Source organism: Salmo salar, chromosome ssa05, assembly GCF_905237065.1.
Source record: "Salmo salar chromosome ssa05, Ssal_v3.1, whole genome shotgun sequence".
NCBI classification, from domain to species: Eukaryota; Metazoa; Chordata; class Actinopteri; order Salmoniformes; family Salmonidae; genus Salmo; species Salmo salar.
This window is the reverse complement of record NC_059446.1, coordinates 13,044,313-13,072,120: the sequence shown is the minus strand read 5'-3', so window position 1 is coordinate 13,072,120 and position 27,808 is coordinate 13,044,313. Positions and strand designations below refer to the sequence as shown.

Sequence of the window (27,808 nt, the reverse complement as noted above, 5' to 3'; positions counted from 1 at the left end):
CCTAGGAGTGTCATCTGATGAAGATCGTCAAAGGTTGGTGCTTCATTTAGCTGTGTTTTGGGTTTTATTGACACATGTCCTTGCTTGGAAAATGGCTGTGTGATTATTTTTGTCTATGTACTCTCCTAACATAATCTAATGTTTTGCTTTCGCTGTAAAGCCTTTTTGAAATCAGACAATGTGGTTAGATTAACGAGAAGTTTATCTTTAAAATGGTGTAAAATAGTTGTATGTTTGAGAAAGTTGAATTATGACATTTTGTTGTTTTTGAATTTGATGCCCTGATATTTCACTTGCTGTGTTAGCGTCCCACCTAAACCATAGAAGTTAAAGAATACTTTTTAAGCCTTGAGACAATTGAGACATGGATTGTGTATGTGTGCCATTCAGAAGTCAAAAGATTTAAGTGCCCTTGAACGGGTTATGGTAGTAGGTACCTGGCGCACCGGTTTGAGTGTGTCAAGAACAGCAACGCTGCTTGGTTTTTCATGCTCAACAGATTCACGTGTGTATCAAGAATGGTCTTTCACCTGTAGAGGAAATTATTTAATTACCTATTATGTTGTTTAATTAGAAATACTATGCTGTTTTACTTAGAGAATTGTCCATTGTCATTTGTTAATATTTCGATACACGCTTGTCTTGTGTGGGTGCGACTGCAGTGTGTGACATCCTGTTTTCTCAATCTGCAAGAACTTTGATGTGTGGAAACATGCAGGAAGGAACAGACAATGATGGTAACGTCAGCTATCTTAAATGTGCATAGACAAACTAAATCAGCTTTTTAAATTGAACCCTTATTTAACTAGGCAAGTCAGTTAAGAACAAATTCTTATTTACAATGACGGCCTACCCCGGCTTTCCTCACAAAAAGTTGTTGAGTGTTGAGTGGTTGTTATTGATTGCTTCATTTTTGCTAATCTTATAATAAAGTTGTTTTGAAGAATACTGTCTCTCCTTTCAGTTAGAATTGACACAACACACCCAAAGGATATCCAGACACAATGTAATTGAAAATTAAATCAAACACTTCATGAGAGCCCATGGGCTCATGTTGCTCAACATTTCTACAGACTATGCAATTGCGTGAGAAATCAGAGTTTTGATGGCCTCTTTTAAAAAGAGGTGGATCCCATCAGCTTTCTACATGCTAGGCCTACTATATTTATTTCTCAACTTTCCTAATATTAAGCACATTCCTTCGCTTTCCAACAGGAGTATAGCTAGCTGGCTGGCATGAAAATGAAACATGGGAAAAGAGTCCTCCATTCGCTATTTAGTGCATAGATGACATGTATATTTTTTTCCTGCCCCTGTTCCGATACAGGTGTAATATAAGTGTCAATTCTAAATGAAAACTAATTTCACACATACAGTGCCTTCGGAAAGTATTCAGACCACTTGACTTTTTCCACATTCTGTTACGTTACAGCCTTATTCTAAAATATATATATATTTTTTTAACTCAGCAACCTACACACCCCATAATGACAAAGAGAAAAAAATTTTTTTGAAAAGTGTGCAAATGTATATATATAAAAACCAGAAATACATTATTTCCATAAGTATTCAGACCCTTTGCTATGAGACTCTAAATTGAGGTGCATCCAGTTTCCATTGATCATCCTTGAGATGTTTCTACAACTTGATTGGAGTCCACCTGTGGTAAATTCAACTGATTTGGACATGATTTGGAAAGGCACACACCTGTCTATATGGGGTCCCACAGTTTACAGTGCATGTCAGAGCAAAAACCAAGCCATGAGGTCAAAGGAATTGTCCGTAGAGCTCCGAGACCAAAAAATGTCTGCAGCATTGAAGGTCCCCAAGAACACAGTGGTCTCCATCATTCTTAAATGGAAGAAGTTTGGAACAACCAAGATTCTTCCTAGAGCTGGCTGCCCTGCCAAACTGAGCAATCTAGAGTTCCTCTGTAGCAATGGGAGAACCTTCCAGAAGGACAACCATCTCTGCAGCCCTACCCCAATCAGGCCTTTATGGTACAGTGGCCAGACAGAAGCCACTCCTCAATAATTTGCCAAAAAGCACCTATAGACTCTCAGACCATGAGAAACAAGATCCTCTGGTCTGATGAAACCAAGACTGAACTCTTTGGCCTGAATGCCAAGCGTCACATCTGGAGGAAACCTGGCACGATCCCTACAGTGAAGCATGGTGGTGGCTGCATCATGCTGTGGGGATGTTTTTCAGCGGCAGGGACTGGGAGACGAGTCAGGATCGAGTGAAATATGAACAATGTAAAGTACATAGAGATCCTTGATGAAAACCTACTCCAGAGTGCTCAGGACCTCAGACTGGGGCGAAGGTTCACCTTCCAACAGGACAATGACCCTAAGCACACAGCCAAGACAACGCAGGAGTGGCTTCGGGACAAGTTACTGAATGTCCTTGAGTGGCCCAGCCAGAGCCCGGACTTGAACCCGATCGAACATCTCTGGAGAGACATGAAAATAGCTGTGCAGCAACACTCCCCATCCAACCTGACAGAAGTTGAGAGGATCTGCAGAGAAGAATGGGAGAAACTTCCCAAATACAGGTGTGCCAAACTTGTAGTGTCATATCCAAGAAGACTCGAGGCTGCAATCGCTGTCAAAGGTGCTTCAACAAAGTACTGAGTAAAGAGTCTGAATACTTATGTAAATGTGATATTACATTTTTTATTTTATATATAGATGAGCAAAATTGTCTAAAGACCTGTTTTTGCTTTGTCATTATGTGTGTAGTTTGGTGAGGGGGAAAAAAACAAGAATAAGAATTTAAAAAAACAAGAATCCATTTTAGAATAAGACTGTAACCTAACAAAATTAGGAAAAAGTCAAGGGTTCTGAATACTTTCCGTCAGCACTTGTATATTATTTAGTATAGGCTATGTAAAGAAAATATGAAATTAAGAATAGTCTGATGGGTGACAATACTAGCCTATCATTTGTGAGTGATGTATTATCACTTGAATGATGCCCAGCATGTGCAGTAAGGTAATAAACAGAGCATGCCTTTTTTTCCCCGACTTTTTGAAATCATAGTCGCTCAGCTCATGTAGCCTAGCCCATAGGCCTATATGTTTTTAAAAGTGGCCAAATAACTTCTTAAAATTAAGCGCATTAATCCGCTTTACAACCAGTGTAGAGTCTAACTGGCATACATAGGCGGCGCGTCAGTTTCAAGTTTGGGGAAGATCATTTTCACCTTAAAAATGCACCTTTATAATAAAAGCATTACATGCATAATCGCATTTGCGGTCACTTTTGAGAATAGTGTTTTCCCACTAATTGATTGCATTTTGGAACATTCGCGCTTACAGCCTACAGTGTGTGCATTGCTGCGCTTATAATGTGAAGAAATAGCCTAATAGTTTATCAACATTTTAAGCCAAATGTTCTGATCTGTTGCATCAGCCTCATTGCTTTTAAAAATTTCAGTTAACCGATACAGGTCAACTTTTGTACTATGGGGATAGTAGACTGACATAGACTAGTGCTTTTGCTGTTCGTTAGGCCTACTCATCTTGTTGGCTGACGAAAAGTAAATGTGGACAGTTCTAAAATCTCCAATATGCACATCGGAATTCGATAAGAGGGATGCGCGCAGTTGCGTCCCCGATGTGCCTGTCTTCACTTGTAGCCTACTTCGGAGCTCAGATGCCTAAGAGAAGAACCCGATCGTGTGACAGGCATTGGCTAATAAGAATTGAGATATCTGTGAGAGTCATGTGAGTGAGAGGTGCTTTGGAATACTGCTGCCGGGAGAAGGGAATTATAATTATTATATTCAACCCACGTGCACAACGGCTGCTTTGGCCGCAAAATACATGTATGTTTTATGGGGCATTACAGCCAAACAAGGGGATGCCACCGGGAAAAATCGAGGCCTGGTGAAAATATTATCAGCGGCAGGGACGCGGCAGGGCCTTTAGAATTTTAGGATTTAGGCCTTTTAGGATTTTATTTTACTTTACATCAGGTTCTTGTCACATTGTGAATGACAGACTGATGAAGTGTATGCAGCCTTCACAAGACACAAATCAAAGCTCATGCCTTTCATGTGACATTTTTCAAATGATCATTAGAGTCGCATCATGTAGCTTTAGAATGTAGTAAAAATCAAAACATACAGCCCAACGTTTGTATCACAACTAAAGTTGCATAAATAACTCTAAATGAAGCATATAGGAGGACCTGTATCTTTGTTAACCGCTCAACACAGAACAGCTGCATGTGCGCACTCCTTCAAATTGTTTGGAGAAAACATCCTTTATATTTTATTCAGCTATGTTCAATTGTATTCTTCATACTATAAAATCATATAAAATAATGCCACGGAATTCTAATCAAATCTTGTTTGCTAAATGAACTAGTGTGGTCCACAGCCATTTGCATAGCCAGATCAGGACCTAACATAAGGACAACTCAGAGTATGCTATTCTGTTCTTCTGAAATGGACTACATTTCCTTCATATCAAGTTTCTTTAGACCTTTCTAAAATAAATAACGGATTTAATGTGATAGTGTAGGCTATATTAAAAGGATTTATTAGACTTTTAAAAATGTAGATGCGCCAAAGGTATGCATCAGTGGCTTGTAGGCTACAGTATGCCTGGAGATGCAAAATGTGTTTATGTTAATTAACGGTCAATTACCGTGAGACCGGCAGTTATTTGCTTGACAGTCACCAGCTGACAAAATGTCATGACCGCCACAGCCCTATCCACATTCGTGTCAAGTTGGCTGGATGTCCTTTGGGTGGTAGACCATTCTTGATACCCAACGGGAAACTGTTGAGCATGAAAACCCCAGCAGCATTGCAGTTCTTGACACAAACCGGTGCGCCTGGCACCTAATTACCATACCCCGTTCAAAAGTACATACAATTTGTTTCTTGCCCATTCACCCTCTGAATGGCACACATACACAATCCATGTCTCAATTGTCTCAAGACTTAAAAAGAGATAATGGATCATAGCTTTCACCTGGATTCACCTGGTCAGTGTATGTAATTGAAAGAGCAGGTGTTCTAAATGTTTTGTACACTCAGTGTAGATCATACATATACAGGGAATTCAGAAAATATTCACACCCCTTGACTTTTTCACATTTTGTTGTGTTACAGCCTGAATTAAAAATGTATTACAGTGAGATGTTATATCACTGGCCTACACACAATACCTCATAATGTCAAAGTGGAATTCTGTTTTTCGCAAAAATGTTACAAATTATAAAAAATATAAAAACTGAAATGTCTTGAGTCAAAAAATATTCAACCCCATTATGGCAAGCCTAAACAAGTTCAGGAGTAAACATTTGCTTAACAAGTCACATTAGATGCATGGACTCTGTCTGCATTAATAGTGTTCATCTGTGTACATACAATTATCTGTAAGGTCCCTCAGTCAAGCAGTGAATTTCAACCACAGATTCAACCACAAAGACCAGGAAGGTTTTAAAATGTCTCGCAAAGGGCCCCTATTGGAAGATGTGTAGAAATGTCAAATACACAATACACCCAGTGACTACAAATATACAGGCGTCCTTCCTAACTCAGTTGCCGTAGAGGAAGAAAACTGCTCAGGGATTTTACCATGAAGCCAATGGTGACTTTAAAACAGTTACAGAGTTTAATGGCTGTGATAGGAGAAAAACTGAGGATGTATCAACAACATTGTAAACTCAGCAAAAACTAGATGCTGTTCTTCCACTAATCTCATTGCAACTCCCCTCCAAGTCTCCGACCACTACCTTGTCCCTTTTCCCTCTCGCTCTCATCCAACACTTCTCACTCTGCCCCTACTCGGATGGTATTGCGCCGTCCCAACCTTCGCTCTCTCTCTCCCGCTACTCTCTCCTCTTCCATCCTATCATCTCTTCCCTCTGCTCAAACCTTCTCCAACCTATCTCCTGATTCTGCCCCCTCAACCCTCCTCTCCTCCCTTTCTGCATCCTTTGACTCTCTATGTCCCCTATCCTCCAGGCCGGCTCGGTCCTCCCCTCCTGCTCCGTGGCTCGACGACTCATTGCGAGCTCACAGAACAGGGCTCCGGGCAGCCGAGCGGAAATGGAGGAAAACTCGCCTCCCTGCGGACCTGGCATCCTTTCACTCCCTCCTCTCTACATTTTCCTCTTCTGTCACTGCTGCTAAAGCCACTTTCTACCACTCTAAATTCCAAGCATCTGCCTCTAACTCTAGGAAGCTCTTTGCCACCTTCTCCTCCCTCCTGAATCTTCCCCCCCCTCCCTCTCTGCGGATGACTTCGTCAACCATTTTGAAAAGAAGGTCGACGACATCCGATCCTCGTTTGCTAAGTCAAACGACACCGCTGGTCCTGCTCACACTGCCCTACCCTATGCTTTGACCTCTTTCTCCCCTCTCTCTCCAGATGAAATCTCGTGTCTTGTGACTGCCGGCCGCCCAACAACCTGCCCGCTTGACCCTATACCCTCCTCTCTTCTCCAGACCACTTCCGGAGACCTTCTCCCTTACCTCACCTCGCTCATCAACTCATCCTTGACCGCTGGCTACGTCCCTTCCGTCTTCAAGAGAGCGAGAGTTGCACCCCTTCTGAAAAAACCTACACTCGATCCCTCCGATGTCAACAACTACAGACCAGTATCCCTTCTTTCTTTTCTCTCCAAAACTCTTGAACGTGCCGTCCTTGGCTAGCTCTCCTGCTATCTCTCTCAGAATGACCTTCTTGATCCAAATCAGTCAGGTGTCAAGACTGGTCATTCAACTGAGACTGCTCTTCTCTGTGTCACGGAGGCTCTCCGCACTGCTAAAGCTAACTCTCTCTCCTCTGCTCTCATCCTTCTAGACCTATCTGCTGCCTTTGATACTGTGAACCATCAGATCCTCCTCTCCACCCTCTCCGAGTTTGGCATCTCCGGCGCGGCCCACGCTTGGATTGCGTCCTACCTGACAGGTTGCTCCTACCAGGTGGCGTGGCGAGAATCTGTCTCCGCACCACGTGCTCTCACCACTGGTGTGCCCCAGGGCTCTGTTCTAGGCCCTCTCCTATTCTCGCTATACACCAAGTCACTTGGCTCTGTCATATCCTCACATGGTCTCTCCTATCATTGCTATGCAGACGACACACAATTAATCTTCTCCTTTCCCCCTTCTGATAACCAGGTGGCGAATCGCATCTCTGCATGTCTGGCAGACATATCAGTGTGGATGACGGATCACCACCTCAAGCTGAACCTCGGCAAGAAGGAGCTGCTCTTCCTCCCGGGGAAGGACTGCCCGTTCCATGATCTCGCCATCACGGTTGACAACTCCATTGTGTCCTCCTCCCAGAGTGCTAAGAACCTTGGCGTGACCCTGGACAACACCCTGTCGTTCTCCACTAACATCAAGGCGGTGACCCGATCCTGTAGGTTCATGCTCTACAACATTCGCAGAGTACGACCCTGCCTCACACAGGAAGCGGCGCAGGTCCTAATCTAGGCACTTGTCATCTCCCGTCTGGATTACTGCAACTCGCTGTTGGCTGGGCTCCCTGCCTGTGCCATTAAACTTTTGTAAGTCGCTCTGGATAAGAGCATCTGCTAAATGACTTAAATGTAAAAATGTAAAAAAAATGTAAATGTAAAAAAAAAAGAAACGTCCTCTCACTGTCAGCTGCGTTTATTTTCAGCAAACTTAACATGTGTAAATATTTGTATTAACATAACAAGATTCAACAACTGAGACATAAACTGAACAAGTTCCACAGATATGTGACCAAAAGAAATGGAACAATGTGTCCCTGAACAAAGGGGGGGTCAAAATCAAAAGTAACAGTCAGTATCTGGTGTGGCCACCAGCTGCATTAAGTACTGCAGTGCATCTCCTCCTCATGGACTGCATCAGATTTGCCAGTTCTTGCTGTGAGATGTTACCCCACTCTTCCACCAAGGCACCTGCAAGTTCCTGGACATTTCTGGGGGGAATGGCCCTAGCCCTCACCCTCCGATCCAAAAGCTCCCAGACCTGCTCAATGGGATTGAGATCCAGGCTCTTCGATGGCCGTGGCAGAACACTGACATTCCTGTCTTGCAGGAAATCACGCACAGAACGAGTAGTATGGCTGGTGGCATTGTCATGTCAGGATGAGCCTGCAGGAAGGGTACCACATGAGGGAGGAGGATGTCTTCCATGTAACGCACAGCGTTGAGATTGCCTGGAATGACAACAAGCTCAGTCCGATGATGCTGTGACACACCGCCACAGACCATGACGGCCCCTCCACCTCCAAATCGATCCCGCTCCAGAGTACAGGTGAAATGCTTATTCCTTTGACGATAAACGCAAATCCGACCATCACCCCCGGTGAGACAAAACCGCGACTCATCAATGAAGAGCACTTTTTGCCAGTCCTGTCTAGTCCAGCGGCGGTGGGTTTGTGCCCATAAGCAACGTTGTTGTCGGTGATGTCTGGTGAGGACCTGCCTTACAACAGGCCTACAAGCCCTCAGTCCAGCCTCTCTCAGCCTATTGCGGACAGTCTGAGCACTGATGGAGGGATAGTACGTTCCTGGTGTAACTCGGGCAATTGTTGTTGCCATCCTGTACCTGTCCCGCAGGTGTGATGTTCAGATGTACCGATCCTGTGCAGGTGTTGTTACACGTGGTCTGCCACTGCGAGGACGATCAGCTGTCCACCCCGTCTCCCTGTAGTGCTGTTTTAGGCGTCTCACAGTACAGACATTGCAATTTATTGTCCTGTCCACATCTGCAGTCCTCATGCCTTCTTGCAGCATGCCTAAGGCACGTTAACGCAGATGAGCAGAGACCCTGGGCATCTTTCTTTTGGTGTTTTTCAGAGTCAGTATAAAGGCCTCTTTAGTGTCCTAAGTTTTCATAACTGTGACCTTAATTACCTACCGTCTGTAAGCTGTTAGTGTCTTAACAACTGTTCCACAGGTGCATGTTAAATTACTTGTTTATGCTTCATTTAACAAGCATGGGAAACAGTGTTTAAACTCTTTACAATGAAGATCTGTGAAGTTACTTGGATTTCTACGAATTATCTTTGAAAGACAGGGTCCTGAAAAAGAAACGTTTCTTTTTTTGCTGAGTTTAGTTACTCCACAATCTTAACCTAAATGACAGAGTGAAAAGAAGGAAGCCTGTACAGAATAAAAAACATTCCAAAACATGCATCTTATTTTCATTAAGGCACTAAAGTAATGCTGCAAAAAATATGACAAAGCAATTCACTTTTTGTCCTGAATTTAAAGTGTTTGGGGTAAATCCAATACAACACATTACTTAGTACTGCTCTCCATATTTTCAAGCATAGTGGTGGCTGCATCATGTTATGGGTATGCTTGTAGTCATTAAGGATTGTGGAATTTTTCAGTATAAAAAATAAATGGAGGGCCTCCCGACCGGCACAGCCGTCTAAGGCACTGCGGTGCTTGAGGTGTCACTACCAATCCGAGTTCGATCCCGGGCTGTGTTGCAGCCGGCCGCGACCTGGAGACCCATGAGGCAACACACATTTGGCACTGCGTCGTCCGGGTTAGGGGTGGATTTGGCCGGCCGGGATGTCCTTGTCCCATCGCGCTCAATCGACTCCTGTGGTGACCTGGGCGCCTGCACGCTGGCACTGTCGCCAGTTGTACGGTGTTTCCGCCAACACATTGGTGCGGCTGGCTTCCAGGTTAAGCAAGCAGTGTGTCAAGAAGCAGTGTGGGTTGGCAGGGTTGTGTTTTAGAGGATGCAGGACTCTCGACCTTCGCCTCTCCCGAGTCCGAACGGGAGTTGCAGCGATGGGACAAGACTGTAACTACCAATTGAATATCACGAAATTGGAGAGAAAAAGGGGTAAAAAAAAATGTATAATAATATTTGGAATGGAGCTAAGCACAGGCAAAATCCTGGAGAAAAACCTGCTTCAGTCTGCTTTCCAGACACTGGGAGATTAATTCACCTTTCAGCAGGACAATAACCTAAAACGCACACTTATAAGAAATCCCGCTATCACCTCAGACGAACCATCAAACAGGCAAAGCGTCAATACAGGACTAAGATTGAATCCTACTACACAGGCTCTGACACTGGTCGAATGTAGCAGGGCTTGCAAACTATTACGTACTACAAAGGGAAACCCAGCCGTGAGGTGCCCAGTGACGCGAGTCTACCAGAAAAAGCTAAATGCCTTTTATGCTCGCTTCGAGGCAAGCAACATTGAAGCATGCATGAGAGAACCAGCTGTTCCCAGACGACTGTGTGGTCACACCCTCCGTAGCCGATGTGAGCAAGACCTTTAAACAGGTCAACATTCACAAGGCCGCGTGGCCAGTCGGATTACAAGCACGTGTACTCAGAGCATAAGCGGACCAACTGACAAGTGACTTCACTGACATTTTCAACCTCTCCCTGACCGAGTCTGTAACACCTACATGTTTCAAGCAGACCACCATAGTCCCTGTGCCCAAGAAAGCGAAGGCAACCTGCCTAAATGACTACCGCCCCGTAGCACTCACATCGGTAGCAATGAAGTGCTTTGAAAGGCTGGTCATGGCTCACATCAACACCATCATCCCGGAAACTCTAGACCCACTTTAATTTGCATACTGCCCCAACAGATCCACAGATGACGCAATCTCAATCGCACTCCACACTGCCCTTTCCCACCTGGACAAAAGGAACACCTGTGTGAGAATGCTGTTCACCGACTACAGCTCAGCATTCAACACCATAGTGCCCACAAAGCTCCTCACTAAGCTAAGGACCCTGGAACTAAACACCTTCCTCTGCAACTGGATCCTGGACTTCCTGATCGGCATGGCCGATTTCAAGTTTTCATACCAATCGGTAATCTGCCTTTTTGGACACCGATTTGGCCGATTTATTATTTATTTTTTTACACCTTTATTTAACTAGGCAAGTCAGTTAAGAACACATTCTTATTTTCAATGACGGCCTAGGAACGGTGGATTAACTGCCTTGTTCAGGGGCAGAATGACAGATTTTTACCTTGTCAGCTCGGGGATTCAATCTTGCAACCTTACGGTTAACTAGTCCAACGCTCTAACCACCTGCCTTACATTGCACTCCACGACGAGCCTGCCTGTTACGCGAATGCAGTAAGAAGCCAAGGTAAGTTGCTAGCTAGCATTAAACTTATCTTATAAAAAACAATCAATCAATTATAATCACTAGTTAACCACACATGGTTGATGATATCACTAGTTTATCTAGCGTGTCCTGCGTTGCATATAATCGATGCGGTGCGCGTTCGCGAAAAAAGACTGTCGTTGCTCCAATGTGTACCTAACCATAAACATCAATGCCTTTCTTAAAATCAATACACAAGTATATATTTTTAAACCTGCATATTTTGTTAATATTGCCTGCTAACATGAATTTCTTTTAATTAGGGAAATTGTGTCACTTCTCTTGCAACAGAGTAAGGGTATATGCAGCAGTTTGGGCCGCCTGGCTCGTTGCGAACTGTGAAGACTATTTCTTCCTAACAAAGACAGCCAACTTTGCCAAACGGGGGAAGATTTAACAAAAGCCCATTTGCGAAAAAAGCACAATCGTTGCACGACTGTACCTAACCATAAACATCAATGCCTTTCTTAAAATCAATACACAAGAATATATTTTTAAACCTGCATATTTAGCTAAAAGAAATCCAGGTTAGCAGGCAATATTAACCAGGTGAAATTGTGTCACTTCTCTTGCGCAGAGTCAGGGTATATGCAACAGTTTGGGTCGCCTGGGTCGTTGCGAACTAATTTGCCAGAATTTTACGTAAATATGACATAACATTGAAGGTTGTGCAATGTAACAGGAATATTTAGATTTATGGATGCCACCCGTTAGATAAAATACGGAACGGTTATGTATTTCACTGAAAGAATAAACGTTTTGTTTTCGAGATGATAGTTTCCAGATTCGACCATATTAATGACCTAAGGCTCGTATTTCTGTGTGTTATTATGTTATAATTAAGTCTATGCTTTGATAGAGCACTCTGACTGAGCGATGGAGGCACCAGCAGGCTCGTAAGCATTCATTCAAACAGCACTTTCGTGCGTTTTGCCAGCAGCCCATCGCAATGCTTCAAGCATTGCGCTGTTTATGACTTCAAGCCTATCAACTCCCGAGATTAGGCTGGTGTAACCGATGTGAAATGGCTAGCTAGTTAGCGGGGTGTGTGCTAATAGTGTTTCAAACGTCACTCGCTCTGAGACTTGGAGTAGTTGTTCCCCTTGCTCTGCATGGGTAACGCTGCTTCGAGGGTGGCTGTTGTCGATGTGTTCATTAAGTATTGTTGTAATTGTCATTATTACAAATAAATAAATAAAAATCGTCCGATTGAGTCGGTATCGCCTGTTTTGGGCCTCCAATAATCACTATCGGCGTTGAAAAATCATAATCGGTCGACCTCTAGTCGAGAGTCTCAAGCTCTTTGGTGTCCCTACCACCATTACATTTACATTTACGTCATTTAGCAGACGCTCTTATCCAGAGCGACTTACAAATTGGTGCATTCACCTTATGATATCCAGTGGAACAACCACTTTACAATAGTACATCTATATCTTTTTTTTTGAGGGGGGGGGGGGGGTTAGAAGGATTACTTAATCCTATCCCAGGTATTCCTTAAAGAGGTGGGGTTTCAGGTGTCTCCGGAAGGTGGTGATTGACTCCGCTGTCCTGGCATCGTGAGGGAGCTTGTTCCACCATTGGGGTGCCAGAGCAGCGAACAGTTTTGACTGGGCTGAGCGGGAACTGTGCTTCCGCAGAGGTAGGGAGGCGAGCAGGCCAGAGGTGGATGAACGCAGTGCCCTTCTTTGGGTGTAGGGACTGATCAGAGCCTGAAGGTACAGAGGTGCCGTTCCCCTCACAGCTCCGTAGGCAAGCACCATGGTCTTGTAGCAGATGCGAGCTTCAACTGGAAGCCAGTGGAGTGTGCGGAGGAGTGGGGTGACGTGAGAGAACTTGGGAAGGTTGAACACCAGACGGGCTGCGGCGTTCTGGATGAGTTGTAGGGGAAACACACCAAGACAGTCGTGAAGAGGGCCCGACAACACCTTTTCCCCCTCAGGAGACTGAAAAGATTTGGCATGGGTCCCCAGATCCTCAAAAGGTTCTACTAGCTGCACCATCGAGAGTATCCTGACCGGTTGCATCACCACCTGGTATGGCAACTGCTCGGCATCTGACCATAAAGCGCTACAGAGGGTAGTGCGTACAGCACAGTACATCACTGGGGCCAAGCTTCCTGCCATCCAGGACCAATATATTAGGCGGTTTCCGAGGAAGGCCCCCAAAAATATTTTAAACCCCAGTCACCTAAGTCATAGACTGTTCTCTCTGCTACCGCATTGCGAGCGTTACCGGAGCGCCAAGTCTAGGACCAAAAAGCTCCTTAACAGTGTGAGAGCAAAATTGTAAGATTATGTTATAATACTGTAATTGCATCAAATGGTTGTTTTATGCAACAGAATAGAGGGTTCTTATAACTCTATCGTGTCTGTGTGAACTGAAAGTGGGCCTCTAGGAGATTTAACACTGACAGGAGATTTACGATGTCTTTGGGTGATACCGCATTCCAGAGTAGGAGTTAATGTTCCTCTTCTATAAGGTACCAGGGAGAGATGGCTCGGGGCCAGACCCTGTTTTCTACACAACGAGAACAGTTTTTACATTTTTTTTTTGTCTGCTGTGAATTATAAGTATTTTTCATACAAATCTTGTCTTATGTATTGTTATTTTATTGTGTTACTTCTTTAGTTTGGCCCTGTCCGGGGGTATCATCGGATGGGGACACAATGTCTCCTGACCCCTCCTGTCTCAGCCTCCAGTATTTATGCTGCAGTAGTTTGTGTCGGGGGGCTAGGGTCAGTCTGTTATATCTGGAGTATTTCGCCTGTCTTATCCGGTGTCCTGTGTGAATTTAAGTATGCTCTCTCTAATTCTCTCTTTCTTTCTTTCTTTCTTTCTTTCTTTCTTTCTTTCTTTCTCTCTCTCGAAGGACCTGAGCCCTAGGACCATGCCTCAGGACTACCTGGCATGATGACTCCTTGTTGTCCCCAGTCCACCTGGCCGTGCTGCTGCTCCAGTTTCAACTGTTCTGCCTGCAGCTATGGACCTCTGACCTGTTCACTGTGATTACTATTATTTGACCATGCTGGTCATTTATGAACATTTGAACATCTTGGCCATGTTGTGTTATAATCTCCACCCGGCACAGCCAGAAGAGGACTGGCCACCCCTCATAGCATGGTTCCTCTCTAGGTTTCTTCCTAGGTTTTGGCCTTTCTAGGGAGTTTTTCCTAGCCACCGTGCTTCTACACCTGCATTGCTTGCTGCTTGGGGTTTTAGGCTGGGTTTCTGTGCAGCACTTTGACATATCAGCTGATGTAAGAAGGGCTATATAAATACATTTTGATTTGATTTATTTAGTAAATATTTTTTAAACTCTATTTCTTGAACTGCATTGTTGGTTAAGGGCTTGTAAGTAAGCATTTCACAGTAAGGTGTATTCGGCGCACCTGTTGTATTCGGCGCATGTGACAAATAACATTTGATTTGATTTTGAAATCTACACTGGAGTTGCTTACCAAGGAGACAGTGAATGTTCCTGAGTGGCGGAGCTGCAGTTTGACAGACTTTAATCTGCTTGAAAATCTATGGCAAGAACTGAAAATAGCTGTCTAGCTATGATCAACAACCAATTTGGCAGAATTTTCAAAATAATAATTGCACAATTTGACACGACAGTATTGTCTCTATAGAACCTCACAAGAAGTTCTATAAAATGTCCCTTTGCTATCGTCATTGTGAAAACTGTCAAAGAGAGAGAGACAGACAGAAAATCCCACTATTTTACCACGCCTGCTTCTGTATACCAGCTGTTGGTAGCTGAAAGGGGTAGGGGGGAAAAAAACATGGTCAATTAAAACCTAAAGACCTAGTCATGATTCCTGCTTTTTCATAGACCCTGTAACCAAAATACAGGTGTGTCTAGCCTTCCTCCCCTCCCCTCTTTATCTCTGCTCCCTTCTTCTCCCCCTTCTTTTTCATTATCTCTTTCACTCCACTCCCTCTCTCCATTTAACAGTCATGTATGTTATGGTAAAAGTTGTTACCTTTGAGGCTCATTCCAGACTGGAAGCATCTGCTGAGACGACAGGAAGGACAGTTCTTCCTCCTCAGCTTATCGATGGTGCAGTCATTACGGCTAGCGCACAGGTGATTCTGCTTACCTGGGGACACAATAACAAACAAGGCTGCTTCAGGGGAATTGGGTATCCCATTTCCTGTATGTGTGCGCGTGCAAGGGTGTTTTTGGTTTTACTATCCTTGTGGGAACCAGAAGTGCTCACAAGGATAGTAAAACAAGGACAAGTGGGGACATTTCTCCAGTCCCCACAGGGGAAAAGGCTATTTTAGGCTTAGGGGTTAGGTTTATGAGTTAGGGTTAGAGAAAATTGGATTTTGAATGGGAATCAATTGTTTGGTCCCCACGAGGATAGTAAGACAAACGTATGTGTGCGAGTGTATGTGTATGGCGTGTGTGCGTGTGTGTCGTGTTTGATATGTGTGTGTGTATGTGCGTGCATGAGTGTGTGTGGCTCACTCTCTGCGGCCCTCTTGAAGAACACCTTGCAACTCCCACAGGTAACAGCTCCATAGTGACAGCCTGACGCCTCGTCTCCACATACCTTACACACCCTCCGGTCTGAGAAATACACCCTCACTGGCAACATATCCTCACATCTGAAAAACACACACATCTGTAAACACACAACACACCTAAAACTCTTTTAGATCTTACAGATACACCCTCACTTCTGAAAAGCACCTACCTGACTAGCTGCCTATACCTGCCTATCTGCACATACCTGCCTATTGATGATTGGGATTGAGTCATTAGGATTCTTTTTCCTTCATTTAGCAGCAGAATCTGTTTACCAGATATGGTGTGGAATACGGGCTCAGGTCGACTGTACACCACTTTTGAGGTATGACAAGTCTGACAAATGTTACATTTTAAGTTAGCCAGCTATCATCCGTTTAAAGGGCGACTGGACTTTCTGGTTTGGCCGTGTTTTAGATTTGGTTAATAAAAAAATGCTAGCGGCCTGACTGAATTAAAACGAGTTGGTTTCGGGGTGTGGTTTGATGTGGGTGTCTTGAGTGTTCACAGGTGGAAAAGTTAGCCAAATAATTTCGCAAATTTGCTTCAGCCAGCTGGTGTGCGACCGTGGCAAAGTTGGTTTGACATTAGATAGCATATCCACAGTGCATTTTGAAAGTTTTCAGACCCCTTCACTTTTTCCACATTTTATTACGTTACAGCCTTATTCTAAAATTGATTGATTAGTTTTTTTCTCTCATCAACCTACACACAATACCCCATAATAACAAAGCAAAAACAGGTTTTTAGTTATTTTTGCAAATGTATAAAAAATTGGAAAACTGAAATATCACATTTACATAAGTATTCAGACCCTGTAGCCAGTACTTTGTTGAAGCACTTTTGGCAGCGATTACAGCCTTGAGTCTTCTTGGGTATGACGCTACAAGCTTGGCACACTTGTATTTAGGACATTCAAAGACCTGTCCCGAAGCCGCGCCTGCGTTGTCTTGGCTGTGTGCTTAGAGTCGTTGTCCTGTTGGAAGGTGAACCTTCGCCCCTGTATGAGGTCCTGAGCATTCTGGAGCAGGTTTTCATCAAAGATCTCTCTGTACTTTGCTACGTTCATCTTTCCTCAATCCTGACTAGTCTCGCAGTTCTTGCCGCTTAAAAACATCCCCATAGAATGATGCTGCCACAACCTTGCTTCACCGTTGGGATGGTATTGGCCAGGTGATGAGTGGTGCCTGGCTTCCTCCAGACGTGACGTTTGGCATTCAGGCCAAAGAGTTCAATCTTGGCTTTCATCAGATCAGAGAATCAGCGGGTGGCTTCCGTCTGGCCACTCCACCATAAACGCCTGATTGGTGGAGTGCTGCAGAGATGGTTGTCCTTCTGGAAGGAATCTCCACAGAAGGAATCTGGAGCTCTGTTAGAGTGACCATCGGGTTCTGGGTCACCTACCTGACCAAGTCCCTTCCTCCCTAATTGCTCAGTTTGGCCGGGTGGCCAGCTCTAGGAAGAGTCTTGGTGGTTCCAATATTCTTTCATTTAAGAATGATTGAGCCCACTGTGATCTTGGGGACCTTTAATGCTGCAGACATTTTTTGTTACCCTTCCCCAGATCTGTGCCTGGACACAATCATGTCTCGGAGCTCTACGGACAATTCCTTCAGCCTCATGGCTTGGTTTTTGCTCTGACATGCACTGTCAACTGTGGGAGCTTATTTAGACAGATGCGTGCCTTTCCAAATCATGTCCAATCAATTGAACCTGAGCTCAATTTCAAGTCTCATAGCAAAGGGTCTGAATACTTATGTAATAAGGTATTTGTTTTTATTTTTTATAAATTTGTTAAAATTGATAAAAAAAAACGTTTTTTGCTTTTTCATTATGGGGTATGGTGTGTACATTGATGAGGAAAAAAATGTTATTCAAAACATTTTAGAATAAGGCTGTAACATAAAATGTGGAAAAAGTGATGTAGTCTGAATAATTTCCGAATGCACTGTATAAATGAAATGGCCCTTGAATGTTAATTAATGAAACTTGATTAATATCTACTACTAGACCTTTGACTGACCCATTACCCCACAGCCTTGGCATTAAGTGTGATATTAGTATTAACAGGGGCGCAACTTACACTCCACCCCACATTCCGAAATTGCATTTTTGTGTTTTATAATGGAAATGTGATACTAAACGGGGCAACAGTGTGCTTTAGGACCAGTCGGACGCCACCGAGCGGTCGGGTAGGCTGTTCGGAGTGTTTATCTGACTGAAGAAAATACAAATACACTACCGTTCAAAAGTTTGGGGTCACTTAGAAATGTTTTTGAAAGAAAAGCACATTTTTTGTCCATTAAAATAACATAAAAGTGTTCAGAAATACAGTGTAGACATTGTTAATGTTGTAAATGACTATTGTAGCTGGAAATTGCTGATTTTTAATGGAATATTTACATAGGGGTACAGAGGCCCATTATCAGCAACCATCACTCCTGTGTTCCAATGGCATGCTGTGTTAGCGAATCCAAGTTTAACATTTTAAACGGCTAATTGATCATTAGAAAACCCTTTTGCAATTATGTTAGCACAGCTGAAAACTGTTTTTCGGATTAAAGAAGCAATAAAACTGGCCTTCTTTAGACTAGTTGAGTATCTGGAGCATCAGCATTTGTGGGCTGAAAATTGTCAGAAACAAAGACATTTCTTCTGAAACTCGTCAGTCTATTCTTGTTCTGAGAAATGATGGCTATTCCATGCAAGAAATTGCCAAGAAACTGCATATCTCATTCAACGCTGTGTACTACTCCCTTCACAGAACAGCGCAAACTAGCTCTAACCAGAATAGAAAGAGGAGTGGGAGGCCCCGGTGCACAACTGAGCAAGAGGACAAGTACATTAGAGAGTTGCTGGTCTTCTAGGCAGAGTTGCAAAGAAAAAGCCATATCTCAGACTGGCCAATAAAAATTAAATATTAAGATGGGCAAAAGAACACAGACACTGGACAGAGGAACTCTGCCTAGAAGGCCAGCATCCCGGAGTCGCCTCTTCACTGTTGACGTTCAGACTGGTGTTTTGCGGGTACTATTTAATGAAGCTACCAGTTGAGGATTGTGAGGCGTCTGTTTCTCATACTAGACACTCTAATGTAATAAACGTATCCTCTGCAGCAGAGCTAACTCTGGGTAATCCTTTCCTGTGGCGGTCCTCATGAGATCCAGTTTCATCATAGCGCTTGATGGTTTTCGCGACTGCACTTGAAGAAACGTTCAAAGTTCTTGAAATGTTCCGTATTGACCGACCTTTATGTCTTAAAGCAATGATGGACTGTCGTTTCTCTTTGCTTGTTTGAGCTGTTCTTGCCATAATATGGACTTGGTCTTTTACCAAATAGGGCTATCTTCTGTATACCACCTAGTGTTGCAAAGGGTCGGAAACTTTCCGGTAAATTTCTGGAAATTTTTAAGCCCTGGAATTTGGAGAATTTTGCTTAATTTCATCAAAAAAAGTTAGCTTATAACAGTGAACATTTTTGTTCACATAAGGCAATTCCAGGTCTTCTGGCATATTTTGGTTAAACTATCCCCAATTCTCCCAATTCAATGGAATTGCAACCCTCTGCATGCACAGTGCATTCTTCCATCACATGTACAGTGCACTCTTCCATCACATGTAAAGCTGTGATGGACACTAATGTGATGCTTTTCGAGCCCACACTGCTACACTGTCTGAGCCATGGACTACATGCTTTCTGGTAAATTTTGATTACAATATTGGGTGGGGTGAATATATTTTCTATGACATACATGATTTTTTGTTAACTAATAAATAGTAGCTTACAGCAAAGTGAGTTTAAATAATTTCGAACTTGTTAACAATTTCTAATCTTTACAGGAAACTGCCACTGGCACTATCTGACGTGTGGAGACATTTCACTGCAGCTAAAGTAGAAGGAAAAGCTGTGTACATTTGCAAATACTGTGCCAAATCAACTGTGAAGAACGCAACAAAGATCCAGAATCATCTGGCTTAGTGCATAAAGTTCCCTCAGCGCTCACAGCAAGCAACCTCTGACAAAAGTGATGAAAAATGATGAATCAGACACCTTATCTATAGCAACAGCTCTTGGTCTTCCTGGAATCAGAAGTTTTTTTGACTCAATGGAGGAACGTAGTCAGAGAAATTCTGATGAATGTCTTGCTCGAGCTGTGTATGCAACTGGTTCACCTCTGATGCTCACAGGCAAAGTGTGTTGGAAGAGATTTCTGAATGTACTTCGGCCAGCATACACCACTCCATCCAGACATGCTTTATCTACTAATTTGCTGGATGCAGAGTTCAAACAGAGTTCAAGTGAAGGTCAAGAAAATCATAAAGCAGACTGTTTTGCAATCATCTCTGATGGGTGGTCGAATGTTTGTGGGCAAGGAATAATTACCTACATAATCTCCACCCCTCAACCAGTATTCTACAAGAGCACAGACACAAGCGACAACAGACACACCAGTCTCTACATTGCAGATGAGCTGAAGGCAGTTATCATGACCTTGGACCACAGATGGTATTTGTACTGGTGACAGACAATGCTGCGAACATGAAGGCTGTTTGGTCTAAAGTGGAGGAGTCCTACCCTCATATCACACCCATTGGCTATGCTGCTCATGCATTGAATCTGCTCCTCAAGGACATCATGGCACTGAAAACAATGGATACACTCTACAAGAGAGCCAAGGAAATGGTTAGGTATGTGAAGGGTCATCAAGTTATAGCAGCAATCTACCTCACCAAGCAAAGTGAGAAGAATAAGAGCACCACATTGAAGCTGCCCAGCAACACCCGTTGGGGTGGTGTTGTCATCATGTTTGACAGTCTCCTGGAGGGGAAGGAGTCTCTCCAAGAAATGGCCATATCACAGTCTGCCGATATGGACAGCCCCATCAAGAGGATCCTCCTGGATGTTGTATTTTGGGAGAGAGTGGTAAGCAGCCTGAAACTCCTGAAACCTATAGCAGTAGTCATTGTACGGATTGAGGGAGACAATGCCATCCTGTCTGATGTTCAGACTCTGCTTGCAGATGTAAGAGAAGAAATCCATACTGCCTGTCCACTTCACTATTGCTCCAAGGAGAGGAAACTGCAGTTCTGAAATACATCAAAAAGCGTGAAGACTTATGCCTGTAGCCCATACACGCCACAGCGTACATGTTGGACCCCAAGTATGCTAGCAGGAGCACCCTGTCTTGTGCAGAGATCAACAAGGCCTATGGTGTCATCACTACCGTGTCTCGCTACCTTGGCCTGGATGAGGGCAAGGTTCTTGGCAGTCTGGCGAGGTACACTTCCAAGCAAGGGCTTTGGGATGGAGATGCAATATGGCAGTCGTGCCAACATATCTCTTCAGCCACCTGGTGGAAGGGACTTTGTGGATCTGAGGCTCTTTCCCCTGTTGCCTCCATCATCCTCCAAATCCCACCAAGATCAGCTGCCTCGGAGCGCAACTGGTCCTTGTTTGGGAACACACACACCAAAGCACGCAACAGGCTGACCAATACAAGGGTTGAAAAATTGGTGGCTATCTGAGCAAATTTGAGGCTTTTTGAGCCTGACCACGAGCCATCCTCAACTAAGTTGGAAAGTGACAGTGAAGATGAGGCCTCAGAGTCTTATGTTCAAGAGGTGGACATTGAGGAGGTCCAGAGAGAAGACATGGAAGCCTGAGAGGAAGACAACCAAAGCTTTAGTTTCTAGACTATAATTTTACAAATGTATGTTGAAAACGTTTTTGTGAGATGCGATGGATCATTGGGGATCATTGAATATTCCCATTAGTTTGTTGAAAATCATCCATGTGAAGAGTCAACTCATTTAATTAAAGTTCAATTCGTAACTAAATTGTTGTTTTTTCTTTCTATTGGAAGGATTTAATCATTTTCAATTATGTCTACTTATGATAAGGTAAAAGGTTTATGTTTCTTTCACCATATGATATGGTAAATATATCCAATGCAAAAAACATCTACATTTATATGGTATTAATATTAATTTGCATTTCCGTTAAATCCCCTATATTCCAGTTAATTCCCACAGAAAGTTTCCACCTCTGAATATTCCTCAAAATGTGCAACCTTAATACCACCCCTACCTTGTCACAACACAACTGATTGCCTCAAACGCATTTAGGGGGAAAGAAATTCCACAAATTAACTTTAACAAGGCACACCTGTTAATTGAAATGCATTTCACGTGACTACCTCATGAAGCTGGTTGAGCGAATGCCAAGAGTGTGCAAAGCTGTCATCAAGGCAAAGGGTGGCTACTTTGAAGAATCTCAAATATATTTTGTTTTGTATAACACTTTTTTAGTTACTACATGATTCTTTGTGTGATATTTCAGAGTTGAGATTTTTTGTGTGGAATTGTTATATTACTTGTTAGATATTGCTGCACAGTCAGAACTAGAAGCACAAGCAGTTCGCTACACTCACAATAACATCTGCTAAAAATGTGTGTGTGTGTGTGACCAATACAATTTGATTTGATTCCAACCTTTTGACTGGTACTGTATATTATGTCCCAAAGCTGTGCCCCTGATTATTAAAGCTGCAATATGTCACTTTTTGGGCTGCCTGACCAAATTCACATAGAAATGTGAGTTATAGATCTGTCATTCTCATTGAAAGCATGTCTAAGACGCGGTATATATGTTCTATGTGCGCTGTTTCTATACTTCCCATGCTTAAGTTTGTTTTTTGCATCTTTTACTTTCGGCTTTGTACACCAGCTTCAAACAGCAGAAAATACAATATGTTTGCTTATGGAAAATATATTTCACAGATCTTTAGATGGAACAATGATTTTCTACACTATACTTGCTTGTTTTGGTCACATTAACTGAAATTAGGCAGACTATTAGAATTTTGGCAACCAGGAAATGGCTGAGCAATTTCTGCATAAGTGCATCTTTAAGTGTGTGTGTGAGTGTTGCCTAATGTCCTACTGGGCCGGCGGATTGAGACTAAATACATTACACCTGGTTAGTTGAAGGCCAGCGGATAGTTGACTGGAAGCCTATTACTCTAATACCCCTTATATAAACACTGGTTCGGGAAGTAAACAGTTGTGTCAGGGGCAGACCCACTGGTGGGTAGTAGTCACTAGACGGCCATGCTGGAAAAGACAGCTGCAGTCTGTCCTCTCCAGCAAGGGGATATTGTAGTGAGTCTCTGTGGCAGCTGGTGCAGGGAATTAGGTCACCTGTTAAAATGGATATTCACTAACATGCTTACCACACCGATCCTGTCGCCTGCACAAGCGTTGCAAAATATATTTACACACACGTTATTCAATCATTGCACCCACACAGCTCGCGCACGTCAACGAGCCTCTGCATAGCCAGGCGCTAAAATAGAACTTGGTTCTATTTGTGACGCTTGTCGCACTTTAAGTCCAGCCTCTCCCATCTCCTCATTGGCTTTTAGGAGCATACAGTGAGGGAAAAAAGTATTTGATCCCCTGCTGATTTTGTACATTTTCCCACTGACAAAGAAATTATCAGTCTATAATTTTAATGGTAGGTGCTTGGCGATGGTCTTGTAGCCCATTCCAGCCTTGTGTAGGTCTACAATCTTGTCTCTGACATCCTTGGAGAGCTCTTTGGTCTTGGCCATGGTGGAGAGTTTGGAATCTGATTGATTGATTGCTTCTGTGGACAGGTGTCTTTTATACAGGTAACAAACTGAGATTAGGAGCACTCCCTTTAAGAGTGTACTCCTAATCTCAGCTCGTTACCTGTATAAAAGCCAGAAATCTTTCTGATTGAGAGGGGGTCAAATACTTATTTCCCTCATTAAAATGCAAATCAATTTATAACATTTTTGACATGCGTTTTTCTGGATTTTTTTGTTGTTATTCTGTCTCTCACTGTTCAAATAAACCTACCATTAAAATTATAGACTGATCATTTGTCACGTCCTGACCAGTAAAAGAGGTTGTTTGTTATTGTAGTTTGGTCAGGGCGTGGCAGGGGGTGTTTGTTTTATGTGTTTCGGGGATTTGGTATATGTTCTATGTTAGTATATTTCTATGTCCGTGTCTTGTTTTTCTATTTCTATGTTCAGGGTTTTTGTTTGACCTTCAATTGGAGGCAGCTGTTTCTTGTTGCCTCTGATTGGAGGTCCTATTTAGTAGAGGTTTTTCAGCTTGTGTTTGTGGGTGGTTGTTTCCTGTTTAGTGTTTGTTGCACCTGACAAGACTGTTTTCGTTATTCTTTTTGTTCAGTGTTCATTTTAATTTAATAAAGAGAAAATGAGCATTCACGGACCCGCTGCATTTTGGTCCAATTCAAACGACGCCAGTGACATCATTTCTTTGTCAGTGGGCAAACGTACAAAATCAGCAGGAGATCAAATACTTTTTCCCCCTCACTGTATACCCATGCGTCATCTCCTCATTGGTTTTTAGGAACATATACCCACGTGAGTGATTGAAAGATGAACTGAGGTCCACACTCCAGTCCAGTTGGTAGTGGTAATGCACCTTAAAGTTGGTTGCCAACTGCCATATCAAGTCCAAAGAAGAAGAAAAAGCCTGAAGTAGGATAGATTACTAGAAACTCTCGGTTTACCCTTTTATCGTTGGATTAATTGTCGGAGTAGAGGACCTTGTGCATTTCAGATAAAATAACAACCCAATGTTTATATCCCAGGACAAATTAGCTAGCAACAGCAAGCTAGCTAGCTATTGCCATAAATATTTAATTATTTTCGACCTGTCCCCAAATTAATATAGTTGGTTCAGAGTTTGTTTTGATATTTCAACTTGTGTGTCCTGATCTTGTCTGGTGGACAAAATCAACATGCGTGATAGGGCATGCGGACGCACGTATGCTTTTGGTCTGGTCAGAATGTTTTTGTTTTTTTACCCTTATTTTACCAAGTAAGCTGTAAATCTGCATCTCAAATGGCAAGACGCATAGGGAATATGGTGACATCCGGAAGCATCATAACACTTAACTCTACATAATACAGTCATAACAATATAACAGATGGCATTACAACTATTATTGAATTTGACTGATTATAACAACTGATGTTACTGTTGTTTTGTAATGATGACACAAACATAGTTAGAGAAGCTACATTGATGTTCCTCTGGCCCGCTTGGTATTATGTGAAACAAACAAACAATTTAAATAAAATGTCTTATAAAGAGTATTTCTACCTCAAGCTGGGGTCAGCACCCATCAATCCAGAACTATCCTTCTTGATAGCGGAGTGATACACTTGGAGACCCCTTTCATCCATCATCACACGTTGGTAATTTTGCGCCTGAACATGAAAATCCTGTGGCATCCCAGAGTCATAGTCCGTATAGTTAGCCCCAGGGAACGAGGTACAGGGAAAGGGTTTACGTGCTCCACGAGACATGCAATTTCCGTTGTCACAATATTTACAGAACCAAGATCCATCCGCCACCGGATAGGGTCCCTCGTGCCCTGGTTCGAGTTTGATGTTACGGCTGCTTTGGATTTGGTAATTGAACGTCGATGTGTCCGGAAAGTCCCTACCAAACACCAGGCCTGGGGGGTCTTTACGTAATGGAGAACTTAAAGGAAACAGTTCGTCAAACTGAGAGGGCACTGCGTTACCGTTATCCAGATTCACGAACATGTCTGAGTTTTTACGGAGACCTTGGGCCATCTCCAAATCGTGCGTAGGCCTTGTCACTTTCCATTCGCTGTCCCTTTCGCGCTCCAGGGTCTGTAAAAAACCCAAGCCATTTGGTCCACAAATGTCTTGATTTACTTCGAATGATGGCCCATTTGATATAATTATGGTTTTCCTCGGCATCTGGGTGGTTAACTCTGAGGTCAAACTGGCGCCAGCTCCAAAATTCTCTGAGACGGAGAAACGGTTTCCGAGATTTGGGCCGCTGTCTGTAGAGAGCGGAGTGTCGCCCCGTCCATTATCCACTATCTCGTTAAACTGCGAACTCAAACCTAAAGACACTGACACCGCGTCACTTAATTCAGTATGTGATTTATTTGTGCCACCCTGCATTGTTGTTTTGATTCCGTCACAGACGCGCACGGTTCCAAACAAAAACGTAATCTCTAGGTCTCAGTTTTGCACAGTTGAACCTAAAACTCGAGGAGCTACAAAAAAAAAAATCCGTAATGTGAGAGTAGAAGCAACTACCGTGTCACCGGAGAATCCTGCTATGTCGTTATGTCTGGCCACCACCCATAACCACATGGAACTACGGGATCCTACATTAACAACAAGTCACTTCGACGTCTCCGCGCTTTGCTCATTCGGGTGTGACCTCTCCGCAGCTCAGTGAAGGGAATGGCTGGCGCGTGTCCAAACTGAGACTTGTGTGGGGTAAAGTGCATTCTCTACCGTGTTATTATTGTCTGTTTATAACACATTGTTCTAAATGTATATGGTTCTAAATCTATGTTGATCTAAATCTGTCTGTTACTTATTTGACTGTTGCTATTCTCACTGTAAAGTATATTTAAAATATATTTTTAATAAAGTTGTAGAGACAAGAGTGCTTCTGTTGCTGGTTCGTCTTATCTCCCAGTCAAAACAGTGTGTGCTCTCCTCGTCCTTCAGTGTAATAACACAACAGTGAGTTGTTACAGTGCTTTTCTGACCACAGACTCTCCGGTAATGGGTTTTAAAAAAGTCATTGAAAGCTGTCGCAACAGTTGTTCCGTTTGTGTAATGGCAGCATGTCAGTTGACATACTTTTTTATTTTTTTTATTTTATTTTTTACATTTGAGTCATTTAACAGATGATCTTATCCAGAGTGAATTACAGTGCTGAGTGCATACATTGTTATACTTTTTTCGTACTGGTCCTCCATGCTCTACCAACTGAGCTATACGGGACCATAAATCATAAGATTACTTCAAAGATTGTATGTCACATGTTATGACAGGATTATTCATTTATGTAGCCTATATCATGCCTTGTGATAGAGGTTTGTAGGAAAGTGTTATCAAACATTGAGTGTAAATGGGTCAAGTATTTTATAAACATTTTTTTAATAGGCAATAGGCACTTTGCAGGTCTAGAGTACATACATACTGCATGGCACCTGCAGCGTGAGTTCCTGTTGCAACGAGATTGTTATCTTTCAACATAACTTATTTTCCTTAATGCGTCAAAATGTACTTACTATGACCACCATGTTACAGTATCCTAAGATGAATGCACTAACTGTAAGTCTATCTGGATAAGAGCTTCTGCTAAATGACTCAAATGTAATGTAACTGAGCTGCTCAATGGCCTACTTCCCAAAGAAGATAACTATATTTTCCCTAGGGAGGGATTTTGTCTTCCAGAATAGTAAACCTTTCATAACACTGTAAATATTTTTTTTTTTTTAAAGCTGTTGATTCAACTTAAAGCAACCAGCCGCAATAGGATTGTGAGTTGGCTCAACAACATTTTTGTTCCAGCTGGTTATCTTACAATTGTATGTGGAATCAACATTTTTTTAAAAAAAACAGTCCTTACTGTATGTTTTCAGTCATAACAGGCCTACTGAAAAACACACACACTCCATACAAACAAATGTCAGACTTGCACGTACGCACACACACAAAACAACACACTCACATCAAGTATAATAATATATGCCTAGAGTGATACAGTAGCTATATACACAGCACTCAACACATATTCAGTGTTGGTTAATAGTATTTATTGGAGTCATAGCAAAGCACTTTGCAAAGGATGTTGTACTCATTGATACAGTTGAAGTCAGAAGTTTACCTACACCTTAGCCAAATACATTTAAACTCAGTTTTTCCACAATTCCTGACATTTAATCGTAGTAAGAATTCCCTGTCTTAGGTCAGTTAGGATCACCACTTTATTTTAAGAATGTGAAATGTCAGAATAATAATAGAGATAATGATTTATTTCAGCTTTTATTTCTTTCTTTCATCACATTCCCAGTGGGTCAGAAGTTTACATACACTCAATTAGTATTTGGTAGCATTGCCTTTAAATTGTTTAACTTGGGTCAAATGTTTCGGGTAGCCTTCCACAAGCTTCCAACAATAAGTAGGGTGAATTTTGGCCCATTCCCCCTGACAGAGCTGGTGTAACTGAGTCAGGTTTGTAGGCCTCCTTGCTCGCACACGCTTTTTCAGTTCTGCCCACAAATGTTCTATTAGATTGAGG

The 27,808-nt window shown here is 42.8% G+C and overlaps 1 protein-coding gene across 1 annotated transcript in view; it reads right to left on the bottom strand.

Moving 5' to 3' along the window:
- The window catches only part of LOC106604267 (androgen receptor), a 38,613-nt gene extending 12,648 nt beyond the window's left edge, over positions 1-25,965 (bottom strand). Inside the window, exons 1-3 of the mRNA XM_014198751.2 lie at positions 24,827-25,965; positions 15,602-15,741; positions 15,111-15,227 (exon numbers count right to left, since the gene is read on the bottom strand). Coding sequence (XP_014054226.1) covers positions 15,111-15,227; positions 15,602-15,741; positions 24,827-25,665 — 1,096 coding nt within the window. The 5' untranslated portion in view covers positions 25,666-25,965. The remainder of the gene's footprint in view (positions 1-15,110; positions 15,228-15,601; positions 15,742-24,826) is intronic.
- Between the last annotated feature and the right edge of the window lie 1,843 nt (positions 25,966-27,808).